The sequence below is a fragment of the Eumetopias jubatus genome, unplaced genomic scaffold (genome assembly GCF_037043125.1).
Source record: "Eumetopias jubatus isolate StellerSeaLion01/CBP00866 unplaced genomic scaffold, mEumJub1_p1.0 scaffold_14, whole genome shotgun sequence".
Classification (NCBI taxonomy): domain Eukaryota; kingdom Metazoa; phylum Chordata; class Mammalia; order Carnivora; family Otariidae; genus Eumetopias; species Eumetopias jubatus.
In genome coordinates, this window is record NW_028274820.1 from 100,746,234 (window position 1) to 100,765,036 (window position 18,803).

At 39.5% G+C, this 18,803-nt stretch overlaps 1 protein-coding gene across 1 annotated transcript in view; it reads left to right on the forward strand.

Moving 5' to 3' along the window:
• Nucleotides 1-18,803, forward strand: part of CNTNAP2 (contactin associated protein 2) — a 1,403,550-nt gene that overhangs the window by 1,061,262 nt on the left and 323,485 nt on the right. Inside the window, exon 15 of the mRNA XM_088018399.1 lies at nt 9,566-9,693. Within this exon, the coding sequence (XP_087874525.1) occupies nt 9,566-9,693 (128 nt within the window). The remainder of the gene's footprint in view (nt 1-9,565; nt 9,694-18,803) is intronic.

The following is an 18,803-nucleotide window of genomic DNA, read 5'->3' on the forward strand; positions in this document are numbered from 1 at the left end:
AGTCAGTAGAGAATCTGCAGCCCCAGGTACATACTCACAAAGCCAGGAAATAGACCATTTTGTACTTCCACGTGCTAGCACTTCCAGTGACATGTGTAGAAAGGAAATGTCTTTCCCATTGAAAGCTGGTATTCACGACTATCTACAGTCCTTTTTTTTTTTAATGACCTTTGAAATAGTCATTTTTAATGACAAGTCATCATTTTTAGTGACTATTGAAATATAATTTACATGCCATAACATTCACCCATTTTAAGTATATGATTCAAGGAATTTTAGTAAATTTACTGAGCTGTGCAAAAAATGACCTCAGTCCCAACTTAGGACATGTTCATTACCCCTATAAGATTTCTGTTTATCATAAACCCTTGTTCCCATGCCCAGCCCCATGCAACCACTAATCTAGTTTCTGTCTCTATAGCTTTGCCTTATCTGGACATTCTGTATAAATGAAATTATACAATATGTGGTCTTCTGTGTCTGGCTTATTTCACTTAGCAAGATGTTTTTGAGGTTTATTCATTTTGCTTATTTCATTTTACATATTTCACTTCCTTTATTGGTGAATAATGTTCCTTGTATGGATACACTACCCTTTGTTTATCCATTCACCAGTTGGTAGACATTTGAGTTGTTTCCACTTCGGGGCGATTATGAATAAAGCTACCTAAAAGTCCTTGTGTGACCATCAGCTTTCATTTCTCTTGGGTAGATATCCATGAATGGAATTATTGGATCGTATGGTAAATCTGTGCTTAACTTTTTTTTTAAAGATTTATTTATTTGAGAAAGCACAAGGGGAGGAGCAGAGGGCGGGGGAGAGAGAGATTTTCTAGCAGACTCCCCGCTGAGTACAGAGCCTGACATAGGGCTCACTCGATCCCACAACCCCAAGATCATGACTTGAGCGGAAATCAAGAGCCAGCTGCTTGACCGACTGAGCCACCCAGGTCCCTGTGTTTAACTTTTAAGAAACTGTCAAACTGTTTTCTAAAGCAACTGTACCACTTTACAATGCCACCAGCAATGTATGATTATTCCAGCTTCTTCCAATCCTCATCAACATTTGTTATTGCCTGTCTATTTATATTATTATAGCTGCTCTGGTAGGAGGGATGTCCCATCTCAGTCTAATTTTAATGGCATTTTCTGTAGTTATTAATAATACCAAGCATTATCTCATGCCTTGATTTCCCATTTCTACGCCTCTTGGTGAGACATCCTCTGTAGCTAAAACTTTGACTTTCCTGGATTCTTCCAGAAATTTCTAGCTTAGGTGATGCTGTGATGGAAATGCATAAAGCTCACTGACTGTAATTCTGGTTGTTGTTGTTTTTAAGTAGACAAGTAGTTCTAAAACTTTACAAAGGAGAAATTCTTCTCTGCTAAAATTATAGGACAGATTCATAGCATGGTAACTTTTATAACATCCAGTGGAAGATCAAACTCACAATTGCAAAAGTTTGGGATGTCTGTTTTTCTTAGGGTTTCTTTTTTTTTTTTCCACTGAGCTAAGGGCAAGGCCAAACTGCCTAGAGGCTTGTTTGCTTTCTTAGTAGGGATACGAAAAGAAGGCAAGAGAAAAACAACAGAATTCTTCAGGAAAATAGTACTGAAGCAAAATAACAGTAAGGCCAGGTTAGAGAAGGAAAATCCATAGAATCAAGTTTTACTTTAATAATGCTGATAGAAATATTATGCAAGAATCTGAGTTCAGGGCCTATTTGAAATGGATGATAGAATTTTTCTAATGTACAAGCCCAGTAACAGATGTAATTAGATTATGCTAACATGATAAATAGTTACTGAATATCTCCCTAAATTAGATTGACCTCCATCTGTAAAGATCATAACTTTCAATGAAGGCTTGTTTTGCTTGCTAAATAATTTTCATACAGGTGCTAAGACAGCAGTCTTACAAGTGTGCTCATGGGTCCCTCTCCAGATCTCAGTTTATGTCTTTTCACGTACATGTCTTTTTGGAAGTGGGTTGTGCTTCCTAAGACAGCAGACTACACATTCCTTTCAAGTGTACATGGGGCGTTCTCCAGAATAGCTCACCCATTAGGTCAAAAATCAGGCCTCAACAAATACAAAAAGATTGAAAGCATCCATGCCCCTTTTCTGACCACAACACTATGAAACTAGAGGTCAACCACAAGAAAAAATTTGGAGACCACGAATACATGGAGTTTAAACAACATGCTACTAAACTATGAATGGGTCAACCAGGAAATAAAAGAAGAAATAAAAAATACATGGAAAGAAGAGAAAATGAAAACACAACAGCCCAAAACATTTGGGATGTAGCAAAGGTGGTCCTGAGAGGAAAGTATATAGCAATACAGGCCTACCTCAAGAAGCAAGAAAATTCTCAAAAAAACAACCTGCCCTTTCACATAAAGGAGCTAGAAAAAGAAAAACAAATGAAGCCTAAAGCAGAAGGAAGGAAATAATAAAGATTAGAGCAGAAACAAATGATGTAGAAACTAAACAAAACAAAACAAAACAATAGGACAGATCAATGAAACCAGGAGCTGGTTCTTTGAAAAGATCAATTAAATTGATAAGCCTCTATCCAGACTTGTCAAAAAGAAAAGACAAAGGAACCAAATAAATAAAATCACAAATGAGTAAGGAGAAATAACAACCAACACCACAGAAATACAATTACAAGAGAATATTATGAAATGCTATATGACAACAAATTGGACAACCTGGAGGAAATGGATCAATTCCTAGAAACATGTAAACTACCAAAACCAAAACAGGAAGAAATAGAAAATTTGAACAGACCAATAACCAGCAAAGAATTGAATCAGTAATCAAAACTCTCCCAACAAACAAAAGTCCAGTGTCGGATGGCTTCCCAGAGGAATTCTACCAAACATTTAAAGAAGAGTTAATACCTATTCTTCTCAAACTATTCCAAAAAATAGAAAAGGGAGGAAAACTTCCAAATTTATTCTATGAGGCCAGCATTACCCTGATACCAAAACTAAATAAAGACTCCACCTAAAACAGAGAACTACAGGTCAATAGCCCTGATGAACATGGATGCAAAAAAATTTTTTTTAAAGATTTTATTTATTTATTTGAGAGAGAGAGAATGAGAGACAGAGAGCGCAAGAGGGAAGAGGGTCAGAGGGAGAAGCAGACTCCCTGCTGAGCAGGGAGCCCGATGTGGGACTCGATCCCGGGACTCCAGGATCATGACCTGAGCCGAAGGCAGTCGCTTAACCAACTGAGCCACCCAGGCGCCCTGGATGCAAAAATTCTTAATAAAATACTAGCAAACCAAATCCAACAGTACATTAAAAAAATCATTCACCACAATCAAGTGGGATTTATTCCTGGGCTGCAAGGGTGGTTCAGTATTTGCAAATCAATCGATATGATATACCACATTAATAAAAGAAAGGATAAGAACCATATGATCATTTTTTAAAAAGATTTTATTTATTCATTTGAGAGAGAGACAGAGCACAAGCAGGGGGGAGAAGCAGAGGGAGAGGGAGAAGCAGGCTCCCCACTGAGCAGGGAGCCCGATGCAGGCTCGATCCCAGGACCTGGAGATCATGATCTGAGCCTAAGGCAGATGCACCCCATATGATCATTTCAATAGATGCAGAAAAAGCATTTGACAAAGTACAACATCCATTCATGATAAAAACCCTCAACAAAGTAGGTTTAGAGGAAACACGCCTCAACATCACAAAAGCCATATATGAAAAACCCACAGCTAATGTCATCCTTAATGGGGAAAATCTGAGAGTTTTTCTTCCATGGTCAGGAACAAGACAGGGATGTCCACCCTCACCACTTTTATTCAACATAGTATTAGAAGTCCTAGCCACAGCAATCGGACAACAAAAAGAAAAGGAATCCAAATATGTAAGGAAGAAGTGAAACTTTCACTATTTGCAGATTTCATGATACTCTATATAGAAAACTGAAAGAGTCCACTCAAAAACTGCCAGAACTGATAAACAAATTCAGTAAAGTTGCAGGATACAAAATCAACATACAGAAATCTATTGCGTTTCTGTACACCAAAATCAAGCAGCAGAACAAGAAATTAAGGAATCAGTCCCATTTACATTTGTACCAAAAACAATAAGATACCTGGGAATAAACCTAACCAAAGAGGTGAAAGACCTGTACTCTGAAAACTATAAAACACCGATGAAAGAAATTGAAGAGGACACAAAGAAATGGAAAGACATTCCATGCTCACAGGTTGAAAGAACAAATATTGTTAAAATGTCTCTACTACCCAAAGCAATCTACAGATTTAATGCAATCCCTATCAAAATACCACCAGCATTTTTCACAGAGCTAGAACAAACAATCCTAGAATTCGTGTGGAACCACAGAAGACCCTGAATAGCCAAAGCAGTCTTAAATCAGAAAAGCAAAGCTGGAGGCATCACAATTCTGGACTTCAGGTTATATTACAAAGCTGTATTGATCAAAACAATATGGTACTGGCACAAAAATAGATACATAGATCAAGAGAACAGAATAGAAAACCCAAAAATGATTCCACACTATATGGTCAGGTAATCCTTGACAAAAGTGGCAAGAATATGCAATGAGAAAAATACAGTCTCTTCAACAAATGGTGTTGGGAAAACTGGACAGCTACATGCAAAAGAATGAAACTGGACCACTTTCTTATACCATACACACAAATAAACTAAATTTGAGACCCGAAACCATTAAAATCCTAGAGGAGAACACAGGAAGTAAGCTGTTTGATATGGGCTGTAGCAACTTCTTTCTAGATATGTCTCCTGAGGCAAGGGGAACAAAAGCAAAAATAAACTAGACTTCATCAAAATAAAAGGCTTCTGCACAGTGAAGGAAATAATCAACAAAACTAAAAGGCAACCTACGGAATGGGAGAAGATATTTGCAAGTGACATATCTGATAAGGGGTTAGTTCGTATCCAAAATATATAAAGAACTTAAAAAACTCAACACCCCCAAAATGAATAATCCAATTAAAAATTGGGCAGAAGACATGGATAGAGATTTTTCTGAAGAAGACAAACAGATGGCCAACAGACATGAAAAAATGTTCAACATTGCTGATCATCAGGGAGATACAAATCAAAACTATAGTGACCTCATACCTGTCAGAATGGCTAAAATCAACAACACAAGAAACAACAGGTGTTGGTGGTAAGAATGTGGAGAAAGAGGAACCCTCTTACACTGTTGGTGGGAATGCAAGCTGGTGCCACCAGTCTGGAAAACAGTATGGAAATTCCTCAAAAAGTTAAAGATAGAACTACCCTACTACAATCCAGCAATTGCCCTACGAGATAGTTACCCAAAGAATACAAGAACACTAATTCAAAGGGATACATGCACCCTGATGTTTATAGCAGCATTATCTATAACAGCCAAATTATGGAAACAGCCCCAGTGTCCATCGACAGATGAATGGATAAAGAAGAAGTGAGACATATAATGAAATCTTACTCAGCCATAAAAAAGAATGAAACCTGGCCATTTGCAACCACATGGATGAAGCCAGACGGTATAATGCTAAGCGAAATAAGTCAGTCAGAGAAATACAAATACCCTATGATTTCACTTATATGTGGAATTTAAGAAACAAAAAAAGCAAAGGGCAAAAATAAGAGAGAGAGACAGAGAGGGAAAGAGAAAGCCAAAGCAAGATACAGACTCTTAATTATAGAGAACAAACTCATGGTTACCATAGGGGAAGGGCGGGGTAGGGAATTGGGTGAGTTAGGTGATGGGGATTAAGGAGCGCACTTGTGATGAGCACCGGGTGATGTATGGAACTATTGAATCACTATATTGTAAACCTGAAACTAATATAGCATGGCATGTTAACTAAGTGGAATTAAAATAAAAACTAAACAAAGAAAAGAAAGTGGGCTGTGCCATAAGATCACATCAGAAACTCTGTACTAGTCACATCACTTCATTGCCATTTATGATTTGTTTTCACAACTAGTTTGTTTCTAGCAGAGTCCACTGCTTTGTGAGTTTCACACACAGCTGTTTGTGGCTTTAAAATCTCTGGAGCCCTATTTAGATCTCTGCTCAAAAAAAGATTGAGGGGGTAACTTTATCTTTTTTTCTCAGCTCTGTTTTCTTGGTTTGGTAAGGAATATCGGAGTGTTACAACCATTAGCTGATCTGAAGCCTTTGGGAAACTTCAATATGTCATTCAAAACGGTGGTTAAGGGGTGACAGGGTGGCTCAGTTGGTTAAGCATCTACCTTCAGCACAGGTCATGATCCCAGGGTCCTGGGATCGAGTCCCACGTCGGTCTCCTTGCTCGGCAGGGAGCCTGCTTCTCCCTCTGCCTGCTTCACTTTCTCTCTCTGTCTTTCTCACAAATAAACAAATAAATAATAAAATCTTTAAAAAAAAACAGTGGTTAATTTGGGGATGAGGTAGTTCTAGATCCCTCTTTTACTTAGGGTGTAGATGGAGTAGGGTATGCATGAGAATAAAACATTATGGTTATCTAATGGATAGGGTAGAAGCTACAGTGGAGGTGATTTGGACTATGCTGAGTTTCATGTGCAAGTGGATGTGAAATCCTGGTGTAAACCAAACATAATGCTTATCAGACAGTAATCTCTAACCTCACCTCTAGCCCCCAAGTATATGGCCCTGCTGGGTCACATGGCAACTAAAGTTTCCTAGATTTGCTTTAAATTCAAGGTAGTAGCCCAGTTGAATTGGTGGGGAAGGAAGTCAAGGAGGAAAGGCTGTTGAAGAGCTTTCTCTGCTTAAGAGAAATATATGCCCTAGAGCTGCTCAGGTACCCTTGGTATCTGAATTTTTTTATATATTGAATATGGATTAGAAGAATGAAATCAGATGACATTTGATGGCAAAAATGTTTATAAGCAAATAGCTTAGCCTTCTTACATTTTGGTATAAAGCTGTGAACTTCATAACTTTGTAAAGCAAGATATAAAGCAAACACAAGAGGAAAATAAAGTACTTTTACTAAAAAAAAAAAATTATGGTTATCTTTGAACTTGCAACTTAAAAATAACCTCACCATTTCAGGAGATCTAATTGTATACAAAAAGGAACTCTACATTTATGAGATTATTACAAAGATTTAAAAATTGTGTCTCCTAGTTGTTAACCTGTATAGATGTATAAATTCTTATAAGGTTACACACATTCGATTTTGGCAAGAAGATTACACAATGATTGGAATATTTCCAAACATCTGTTTTCAAATTGCTCTTACATTAGCACAAATTTGGTATAAAGTGGTTACTTTCTCACTCAACATAAATGAATCGACAGTGGCAAGTATTGGCAAGGATGATGAGCATCCTGATACATGACTGCCTGCCATATACTGCAGTCAATCAAAACATTAATTATTAACAAAGTTTAAATTATTTCTCACTTTTCGATTAAATAAATTTTAGCTTAAATGTTTCTTTCCCCACCTCAGAGATATTCCCATGTCTCTTCCCTAACTGCACACTCAACTGTGGGGATGAGATGCATGACAGTCCACCATGGTAGTCAGTGGAATATTTGCTCAATAAATTCCCAAAGGAAAAAAGGATCCTGATGATTTAGAGCAGGAGTTGGCAGATTTCTTCTATAAAGGGCCAGATAATAAATATTTTAGGCTTCAAGGGCCATATGGTCTCTGTCACAACTACTCAATTTCACCATTATAGTGTAAAGCACCATAGACCATATGTTTTGTAAAAAAAAGTGGCTGCGTTTCAATAAAACTTTATTTATGCACACTCACTTTGAATTTCATGTAATTTTCACATGACACAAAAATATTATTCTGCTCTGGATTTTTTCCAGCCCCTTGAAATGCAAAAATCATTCTTGGCTCATGAGCCAACAAGATGAATAGTTGTTAGCACTTAGTTTGCAGGCTCCTGATTTAGAGTCATGTAATTCTAAGTGATAATGAACTTGTGGAGAATATCAGGCTGAAATTCCACAGGAATGCATATCATTCCTAGGAGGTTGTCAAATTCCAGTATGTTGTTAAAGGGTGTTTTCATTTATTGTTGCTTTAAGAAACATTACATACCAAGTTTAATGGCAAACATTTTTTCCCCTTTCTAATGTGATTTTAATTGATAGAAGTTCTAATAAAAGGAGTTGGGTTTGCAAAAGATTCCACTGAGATATTTGAGGCCAGGTCATCAGTAGATAAAATGTCAAAGAGAATCACAGGGCTTTTCTGCATGATCTTCATTCTTACTTGATAAACAAATCTTAAAAAAAAAAAGAAAATTATTTTGGAAGCTCCAGGACAATGAAAAATCACCAAAGGAGTGTAAAAATACACTTTTTTGAGGCTCTCTGGCTGAATTCTGACTCCTTCCTGGGTTTTCCATGGATCCTGACCCATGAAGGAGTGCGTGTTCACTGACATTCCAGAAGGTTGGAGGGATAAGTAACTATTCCTAACAGCATAGCATTTTAAAGCAGGCTTCCAAGTTGGTTCCCCTCAATTCCCTGAACTATTTGCCAAGAGATGTGAAAGACAAATCTTTAAACTGATTGTTGAATTGCCTCTCTATCTGGATACATTCTATCATCCAAAGTCAGTTTTCTGTTATCAGTTGTGTGTACAATTTCAAGATTGTTACTTATATTCACACAGCACAATGCAAAAGAAATACAAAAGGGTAAGTCTGTGGAATGACTTTATAATGGTTTGTGCCTCCCATCCATCCAGCCCCTAATGAGGGCATTTCTCAGCCACAGCAGCACAAAAAGAGGATGAGGGGGCAGGGATTTCTTCTTACGGTGAAGTCTGCGCTGCACCATATCTCATGTTGGGCTCATCTCCTAGATTTCTATGCTCCTCTTCCTTTATTTAGGGTGGGTACAGGGTAGAGTTAGGAGACCTGAAACAAGATAAGTATAGAATAAGCAGGCAAATGAATCCAAGAGAAAAACCAAATTGGGCTTGAATCTTCACTCTTCATTATAGATGGAAATAGACACTTGGTGAGCACCTGCTCTATGTTGGAAACTTCACACAAACTCTTTGAGTTGTTGAAATAAACAAGAAAAGAGGAAGAGACAAAAAATGTCTTATTTAGCTGATGCACAGCAGGGAAGAAAGCCAACTGCTTCAAAGCAATTAAGGAGACAAAGAGGTTTTTTAATACGGTTTTGTTTCATATATTATCCAAGAGATCGGGTTGACTTCATTGAACTTTTGATTCCTGATGACAGCAAACTGCATATGTGCTCAAGCATTTGGTGTGTGTGTTTTTCAAGCAGTGTGGGATGCAAGATACTGGTTGTGACTCTCTGGAAATCAGGATGTCAGTTCCGTTTTCCAGAAGGCAATGATGTCACAGCTGCTTCTGAGTAATACGTCGTGAGACCACTTGATGGAAGACAGAGAACACATCTTTAACTGTGGTTCTACTTAGTGAATGAACCTCTGAGCATTTATTGGAATGTGGTCAATTATTAGACAATTTAAACAATTATCAGAAAAGACATGTTTCTGATTTAGCCTCTTCATCCTTTTCTGTTTTTCCCTGTGATTCAGGAGGAAGGACGCTGGCTTCTTATCCTACAAAGACCACCTGCCAGTAAGCCAGGTGGTAGTTGGAGATACTGACCGGCAAGGCTCAGAAGCCAAACTGAGCGTGGGCCCCCTGCGCTGCCAAGGAGACAGTAAGTTTGCCCAGAAGCTGTGGCTTGCACTTTCTTATCAGTTTGAAATAGCATTTCCCAGAAAGTCAGAGGATGGCAGGAAACAGACTTGCTCTCCTGTAACTCCCAAAGAGACATCATGCAATGAAAATAGAGCCAAATGGAGAGCTAGCTGGACCTTAAAACATACAGGAGGGTGACAGCCGTCAAATCCTCCAGGACAGGAGCCTAGGTTGGGCATAAAACATGGATATCCATCTTCCTTGAATATTCATATGTAACAAGTTTGACTACCTAAGTTTATGGTGATATAAATAGCAATGCTAATAGCATACGAGTGGCAGTCAACAGCTGTGGTTCCACCGAGTGCTGGTGTTAATGCCATTAGCATGACTATTTAGATCACCATAAACTGAGTTATGGTGACATAAATAGTCACATTATGGCTTAATGTATCATTGTAAACTTGGATGATGGTCATATAAAGTTTGACATTATTGCTATCAAATTTCATCAGCATCAGAGCTTGATGGTCCCCTGTAAGCCAAGGATTGTTTCTGTAACTCCATCTTGCTTTCAGGATTCGAGGAATTTGGGGCTGCTAGCTTGGACTGTGGAAGGTCAGGGAGTTAGAGCGATGAACCCACCTAATTAAGGGCACCATTAGGATTTTATGTTATTTGATACCCTTGAGTGTGCTTTATGTGCAGTCGGAGGGGAATGATGTCAGGTTGCTATGGGGATTCTGCAATGAGCATCCTGGATGTCGTTTTCTCTCTTGTCTATGCACGTGATTTGGGCAACTCCCCTGGGAGTTCTGTGCTCTTTTTTGTGTGTGTGATTTTGTGCTAGGCATCAGGAGACCTAGATTGTGTTCCTTAAATAACTGACTTTCTGGGAGACCTCAGGCAAACCTCTCCACTTTCTCGGCTATGATAATGAGAATACCACCTGCGTCCCAACTCCTCCTGGGGAGGCCATAAAGCTTTTAGTGCCTGGATCTGGATTCCTCCTAGCAAAGCATTCTGTGTAATGGAATATTATTACCACTTCCATAAATCAAAGGAGAATTAGGCCTACTAGATGCAATAAATTATTGCATCGACTCCAAGAGGTGTCCTAAGGAATGTAATGGTGCATGCTTAGATGTTTACTACTTAGTAAATCGGGGCTGTTGGCAATTAAACAAGGCAATGTTCCTGATACAAAAGAGAGATGGAGTTTGTGTTGATTTTTCTTTTCTTAGAGAAAATGAAAATGCTGCCTTTAAAGTTGAGACTGGTCAAAGAACTTTATCATACATTTATTGAACAAGAATACTTTATTCGTCGAGCCAGTCTTAGTAGGACTATGCAGCAAGAAATTTAATTTCAACTGCTTAAGAAAAAGATATTGGCATAAAATAATAATAAGTATGCATTTTTTAAAGTATTTTGAGAGATGGATGTATGATAGGATCGCTCTCAAAATAGGCAGGTTCTCATGTGCTGTCTGATGAAATTCAGTTTCATTATGTCATAATTATTCATTAATATATAAATGTAAAATATTTCTCACTCACTAATTCTAATTCTGGAGTTAGCTATGAATTAAAGAAAGGGTGGCCCAAGAAGTTATTAACTTGGGATAGTTATAAAAATCCCACTTCTGCAAATTTCGTTATCACGCTTAAAGAGAAGATTGCAGCCACATTGACTAGTATGTGTTGAAGTGTATTAACAGTTTATAGCTAATATTAGCTTGCTTCCCTTAATCAATAAATCAGTCTTCAAGAAGAACTTATTACATGTCTGCTCTTTGTCTGGCACTTTACTAAATACTCTTGAGAAATAAGAAAAAGATGTAAACCTACATTTTGAGAAATGCACAGGAAAAAGTATTGGAAAACAAAATGTTTTATAAGACAAGATTAGATTCTGCAATATAAAATTAGTGCTACTGATGCTCAAGAAAGGAGTGTGATATGGTGTATTTCAGGCAGACTTTGTGTTTCAAAAGAGAAAATAGAAATATAGTGGTCAGTGTTTATTTGCATTTCTTTTCCAAGGCTGTTGTTCTTAGAGACATCTTTAGGACCTATTGATAAGACAAAGAGCTGTTTTATTCGTGGGCACCGTATGAGCTCAGTGTCCTTACAGTACTGAAGCTTCAGAGAGACTCTTAATCCGTATTTTGCCTGATACTGCATAAAGCAAAAGCACAGTCAGTATTTAATTGCAATTATATGGGATGCTTTCGTGTCTGAGAGAGAGAGAAATCTTCCCTTTTTGCAGGCATCTGAGAACATCATACCTTGTACCTGAATTGCCAGGTAGCAGTTTTGATGCCTACCTTCCCTTTAAGAATGTTCTAACCTAACCGGGCACAGTAATGAGAAAGGGTTCCACATCATATCATTTTACAGTTTTTAACATGTTTGATTTCCTCCAATACTTTTACAGGCCCCCATGAGGTGGGGAAGGTTAAATATTAGCCTTTCTGTTTACAAATGAACAAACTATTTCTCTTAAAATGTCATTTACACTACAAATTTCTGTATGCCCTTGTAGCCTCTGGGAGGCTCCAGGAGGAAAGACCGAGCAGAGAATATAAACAGCTTTCTCTGTTCAAGGTCAAGGTTGTTTCCCTGAGTCGGGTGATGATTAAATTAAATCATTTAAAAAAAATAGCCATTTGGGTCTTATCCCACCCACCCTCATCCAGTTACCAATATAGCATGAATGTTTCAGGGATTAAATTCCAATGGTTATAATTTAAAAAGGGGCATAATATACTTATCCTGTTGTTTATAGAGATTAACTTACTTTGTATCATTTACTGAAGGCTGTACAAAGCTACGGTTTAAAAAAGCAAATCCATTGTTGGAAAATGTCCTTCTCTATTTGAGGAATCAAGTGATGACAGCTTGGAAAGCTGTGTCTGGAATTAGGTCCGCGTTCTATCCCCCAGTCTTAGAGAATGAAACAATTTTTGGAGGCTCTGACCAACCGTTTCGGTGGTTTCGGTTGATTTCATTGTGCCTGCTGAGTTTCATTTTTACTTTGACTCATCTGAACTCATAGACCCATATAATCCAAATGCTAAAGAAAAATCAGTGAGTTCCACCCGGGTCTGCTGCATTTCCCTTATAGTGCTGAAAATGCTTATGCTCTTATAGTTTAGTGTTCTGAGGTTTTGGTGGTGGTGGTGATGGTGGTTGGTTTTTTTTGGTTTTTTTTTTTTGTTTTTTGGATACGTTCAAATGGAAACCTCAAACATAAATAAAAATGAAAGTATGACTAGGGATGGGTGGTTAGCTAAGATAAAAAGTGTGGTGAAGTTACAGATCCCCTCTTAAACCAGGCATCCCCACCAAGGAAGAAACAAAAGAGCTGTTTAGAGGATCAGCCACTGGTAGGTAGAAACGGTTTTCAAATGTAAATGAATCATCATGCTTGCAGAGAGTTGCAAACCTTCTATGGAGTCCGTACAAAAATAAAATATTTCAGATTTGGGAGGTAGGAACCTTATTCGTAGTATATATAGTGAATATAATTAATTCTAGAAATAAAGTATGTGCTAGGGGCGCCTGGGTGGCTCAGTCTTAAGCGTCTGCCTTCCGCTCAGGTCATGATCCCAGGGTCCTGGGATCGAGCCCCGCATCGGGCTCTCTGCTCTGCGGGAAGCCTGCTTCTCCCTCTCCCACTCCCCCTGCTTGTGTTCCCTCTCTCGCTGTGCCTCTCTCTGTCAAATAAATAAATAAAATCTTTAAAAAAAAAAGTGTGTGCTAAATAATTGCTTTATTCTCAGCTTTATGAGCTAAAGATTTCCCATATCTTCTCTAGGGATTCAGGGACTTAAAAAAATTAATTAGCAGCACGTTTGCTACAAAAGCAAGTGTTTTCAACACATGTGGGTAGAAACCATTCACAAAAATGTGTTACTTTAGGACTCCTTCCCAGTCCATGCCAGAAACCCACTCTGGCTGTAAGATAGGCCAGCAGGGCGCCAGGGTCAAGCTGGATGTTTCACATGCAAATCCAGTTTCTCCGATGTGACTCAGAGAGGCCAAGAAGAAAAGGTGAGGAAGGAGGCAACACATCCAGCTCAAGAACACAGGAGGGCAGAGACAAAACCAGCCAAGCGTGAAGGAAATAAGATGGTGCTGGCGTTCCGTCCAAACCAGAGTGGACATAAGTTCTCTGTGGATGCAATCGTATGTGTCCGCGTACTACCAAGGCCACGTTCTTTTCTGCAAGACTCTCACAAGCCTCGGCCATAACCAGCCATTCCCTCACCAAGAAAGACAAGGCAATGACTATATCCACACCTTGTTTCTCCATGGATAAGACATTTCCAGTGGTAATACAAATGAGTATCACTCTCCACAGGATATGCCGGGCACGCACACACAGGCCACACCATCTCCCTTTGAGCATCAGCGTGAGACACCCTCCATGCACAGAGAAGGACCGGACAAGGAGAGAGGGGCAGCCGCTCACCTGAGCTCAGAATGCCATCCCCAATTATGGAAAGGAAGCCATTACTTGGGCTCCAGAGAGAAGTTTTCTTATCCCCTTTTATTTTGCTGCTTTCGGCTTGGAAGAGATGAGGAAGGCAAAGGGCCCGGCATGCAAATTATAAGCCACTTTATATTCATCTCTCTCTCGATTCTCCCAACATCCCAGATGAGGTAGGATCTTTGACTTGAGCGTACCAGTGAGGAAACAGAACCAGATTGACGGGGTGATTTGCCAATAAGTTTCAGACCTGGGGCCAGAAGCTCTGCGTGGTGCCAGAGCTGATCCCAGAACGGATTAAATTTGATCATTCTCAGAAGATGTTCCCTGCCCTTTTCCTTTCCCCATTTCTTCCCACAAAAATGTGGCTGTATATAGTTGCTTCAGGTAGAGCTACAAGCAAGAACGAAGAATCACAGCGTTCTCATGGTAGACGACTCTCAGAGCTCAAACAGTGCAGACCCTTCACGTTACAGATGAGGGAACTTGGGTCTAGGGAGGTTAAGTGACCGGCCCAGGGTCTCCCAGTGGGTGTATGGCAGAGCACATTGAGACAGTTTGACGTGAGCTTTCATCTTTAGTAATTCCCTGTGGCCAAGACGAATGTTGGACCCAGAGAAAGAGCTTTGACCTGGAATTCTGCCCTCGGGTCCCTGCCTCCCAACAGCTGAGCAGGGGAATAATGTGGTGCTGGAACTCTTACTCTCACCCCACTGTGAGATCAGCCATCTGGAAAGCCTGATGGAAAACCCGCAACCATGGGGATGAAGGGTCGATGGCAGAAAGTTGGTAACTTTTGTGTTTTGTTTTGTTTTTACTTTGACCTTAGGTAGTTTTTTCGTTGACAGTAGAAGGCAGGAAAATAATGGAGAATGATGTGTAGAAATGATGAACCTCTATTTTTTTCTTAACGTCCCAGCCTCCGCCGCTATTGCCATGGGCTGCTACCAGCTGAGAAGCAGGAGTATCTCTAAGAACAAGCAGAAATAGTGAAATTTTCAGGATCAAAAAGTAGGCTGATTCCCATTAAAGGACTGGAGCTCTCTGGGCTCTGGGCGGATCTGAGAGCAGCTCCAATTACAAAGGCAGTAGAGGGAGAAAGAAGGAAGGCTTAGCTTTGGTCTTCTGGACTCCAGAGTGACTTTAAACAATTAAAAAGAGGACAACTCCCCTAGAAGGATCAGCTCTTTAATGCTAGTTGGCCATTCAACTTTAGCCACAGACTCAGTTCGGAAATGGGAAGTCAAGTGTTAGTTACAGTTTGGGGGGAAAAAAGGTATTTCTATTTTACAGTAGATACGGTATTTGCGTGTGTGTGTGACTGACTTTTCCACCTGTCCTTTCAAATACTGCTCCCATTTGGAGGAATCACATCCCACAGAGGAGGTTCGTCTGGCTGACTCCTGCTATATTTTTGTCCCCATCCCTTCTCTAAACTTGGCACTTTGCTGAAGTAAAAGGACCTTAGGTACAGGAGGGACTTTGTTCTGTCAACTGAATCCCCATGATTGTTCTTCTGATGAACTTTCCAGGTGATCTCTAAAAATACATTTGCAGAAGAGAGTCAGACTGGTTCTGGCTGTCTGAAATTATGTCTGCAATCCTGACACTGAGGGCTCAGAATTAGCGTGGATTTCATGGTCCCTAACAAGGCTGCCTTCACTTTGGACACGGGCCACAATCTGGGTGTTCCAGGCCACCCTGCTCCTCTGACCAACTCCCCTGACCATAAATTTGGGGCTTCCCACTATTTCCTTAGGATCAGTAATGCACTAGAATGACTCACAGAACTCAGGAAAGCACTGTATTTAAGATTAAAGTTTTATTATAAAGGTTACAAGTCAAGAGAAGCTGAATGGAAGGATGCACAGGGTGAAGTCTGGGAGGGGCTCAGATGGGAAGCTCCCTTGTCCTCTCCTCATGGACATCACCCTCCCTACACATCAGTGTGTGTCACCAACCAGCTCGCCAAGCTTTGGGTGTCCAGAGTTTTTAGTGGAGTTTCATATGTAGGCATGATTGAACAAATCATCAGCCACATAAGTGAATTCAGTCTCCAGCGTCTCTTCCTTCTCTCCCCTGGAGTTGGGGCTGATAGCTCCTGGCTCAAAGCCCCAACCCTCGAATTCCTCAGTTGGCTTTTCTGGCAGGGCCAGCCCCCATCTTGAAACAAGGTAGGACCCACCACCAGTCACCTCATTAGCATAAGCCATTAGGGCCTACCATGAATAACAAAGACCTTCCTATCACTCAAGAAATCTTAAGAATCTAGACGTTCCATTCCAGGAACTTGGGATGAAGACCAGAGAGACCATGATTAGACCACAGTCTGTTTTCTCTGATTGTTTGCATTACTGGTGCTCTCACCCCCAGCAGGGGATGGGAACTTAGGCAGATATCTACATCCCAGTGCCAAGGGAGATGCCTGCCACATTGAGACACTCAAATATGTGTTCCTTAGATGAATACGAATGGTTAAATAACCTCAAAAGATTTAAATAAGCATTTCAGGCTCACAGTGGAGGCAGTCCCACCGAGACACTTGATGATGAATTGCAGAAAACTTTCACAGACAATAATTGCTAATAGGGGTCCAGGAGAAGACCTGTCACTAGATTTATAGGCACAACTATTTTTAACCTCGATAAGATTTTTGCCCATTTATTCATCTTCACTAAATGAAAACTTTTATTCCTTTGTACCTTGAAAATCCCTTGAATCTGATGATTATCTTCAAATTAAGGATTAAAAAAGAACTCTTTTGCCAAGTTTTTCTATTTTCTCTGGCATTTCTAAATTAAGATGCATGTGAAGTATTAAATTTATAGAACTCATTGTTTAATTTAAATTAGATTAACCCCTCTGCCCCTTCAGAGACCCAAGCAGACTGTTCCACACTTTTGTTTATCCATGTCTCAAGGTTATTACACAAAATTACAATTAGTCAGTACTTCGAGCCTATTGTTAGGGTGCTAAACTGTGAGTTATAAACTGCCTCACTCTGGCGTAATTAAAACCATGTTCCAGTTCATCTGCTTTATGAAACCTGCTTGGCTTTTCATGATCCCTACTACATGCAGGCCTTGGAAACTCAGAAACTTCCCTGAAGAAAACCTTTAACAATCTCCTCTTCCTGAAGTTTGCTGACACTTCCGAAGTAACAATCTTACCATGGTCATCGGGATAAAAAATAAATTGTACTAAACTATTGCAAGCATTATGTATTACTGTCTTTAAAATAAATCTTAGTTCAAAACTCACCAGATACATGCCTAGAAAGCAGTGCATTTGAATTTGTGTTCACTAATTGGCATGTTAAACTGCTCCATGACCTACGTGTAGAGCCTCAGTTGAAAAGTAAAGGGGACCCCATATCCCATCCATCCATTTTCTCTTTGAGCCAGCCCAAGAGTCAGTGATCTTAAAGTAAATGAATCCTTCAGGCTGCCTAGAAGGGAGAAAGCTTTAGACAATGAAGTAGTTTGACAATCTTTTCCATAATCCCTATGTCCGGTGCTTTAAGTATTCCTTAATTCTATTCTAGTAGATTATCCTAATCAATTTTGTTTCACAGCATTTAGGCCTTTAGAATGTAATTCTGTTACACTGAATAGGATGCAAATTGGGCTTGAACTTAAAATATGGCCTGTTATTTAACAGAACTATTTTGCTGGTTTTTAACCGGGTTGTGACGAGACATATATACATCAAATATTCTGCTCTGGTGTCCTTTCCATTATCATACCTGAGATAAGAATGTGACTGACTCAAGAAGTCAGGATTGCCACGGGATGACCCAATTTTCACTGGATACTTGGCTTACTCTTATGGTTTGACCAAAGATACTAAGTTAACCTCGGTTTTCTGCATATGAAAAAATAAAACCAAAAACAACAAAGAAAGCAAAAAGCTAGCACTTTTTGTCAAATAACCTAACACCTTGGAATTGAATTTGTAAAAAGACAACTGGACCTGAGAATTAGAGCTGAGAAGAAACTCTGAGGCATTTTATTTCTTATGTATATTTACTTATTTACTTATTTCAAGGTGATAAAGTCTTCATCTTAATCCTCCAAATTTACATATGGAAAAATGCACCTGGGATTGTTTAAGTATAATGAGAATCTGATGCACCAAAATTAAGTCTGGTTGTTTCTTTGCCTGCAAAACTGACCATTTTTCTGGCTCAATGCCGATGACCCCCAAAAGAAGTTACTCTTTAACAGCTATAGGAAGTAGGATGATGGCTCAAAGTAGCATCTGTAATACAGGAAACTTTTCAGCTTCTCTTTGGGATTAAGGAGAGAAAACGAGCCGTTGATTCCATCCTGGACCTTCCTTAGGTGGCCATGTCATACCTGAAACTGGTCATTTACTGGTGAGCAGTGTCCAGACTTTATCTGATGATGTTACAAAGAAGCGAATTATGTTTAACATGGTAAGAGAAAACAACAAAAGTAATTCAGTCTGGAACATTGATTCTGTGCAGCTACCGCCAGCAAACTCAAAGCCTAAGGTGGGTGATGGTCCAGTGAGGCCAAAAAAAAAAAAAAAAAAGACCCAAGGTAGCAATTGAGACATAGGTTTATTGGGGGAAGCTTACGTACAGGGAGTCCAGGAGCAGCCGACTGG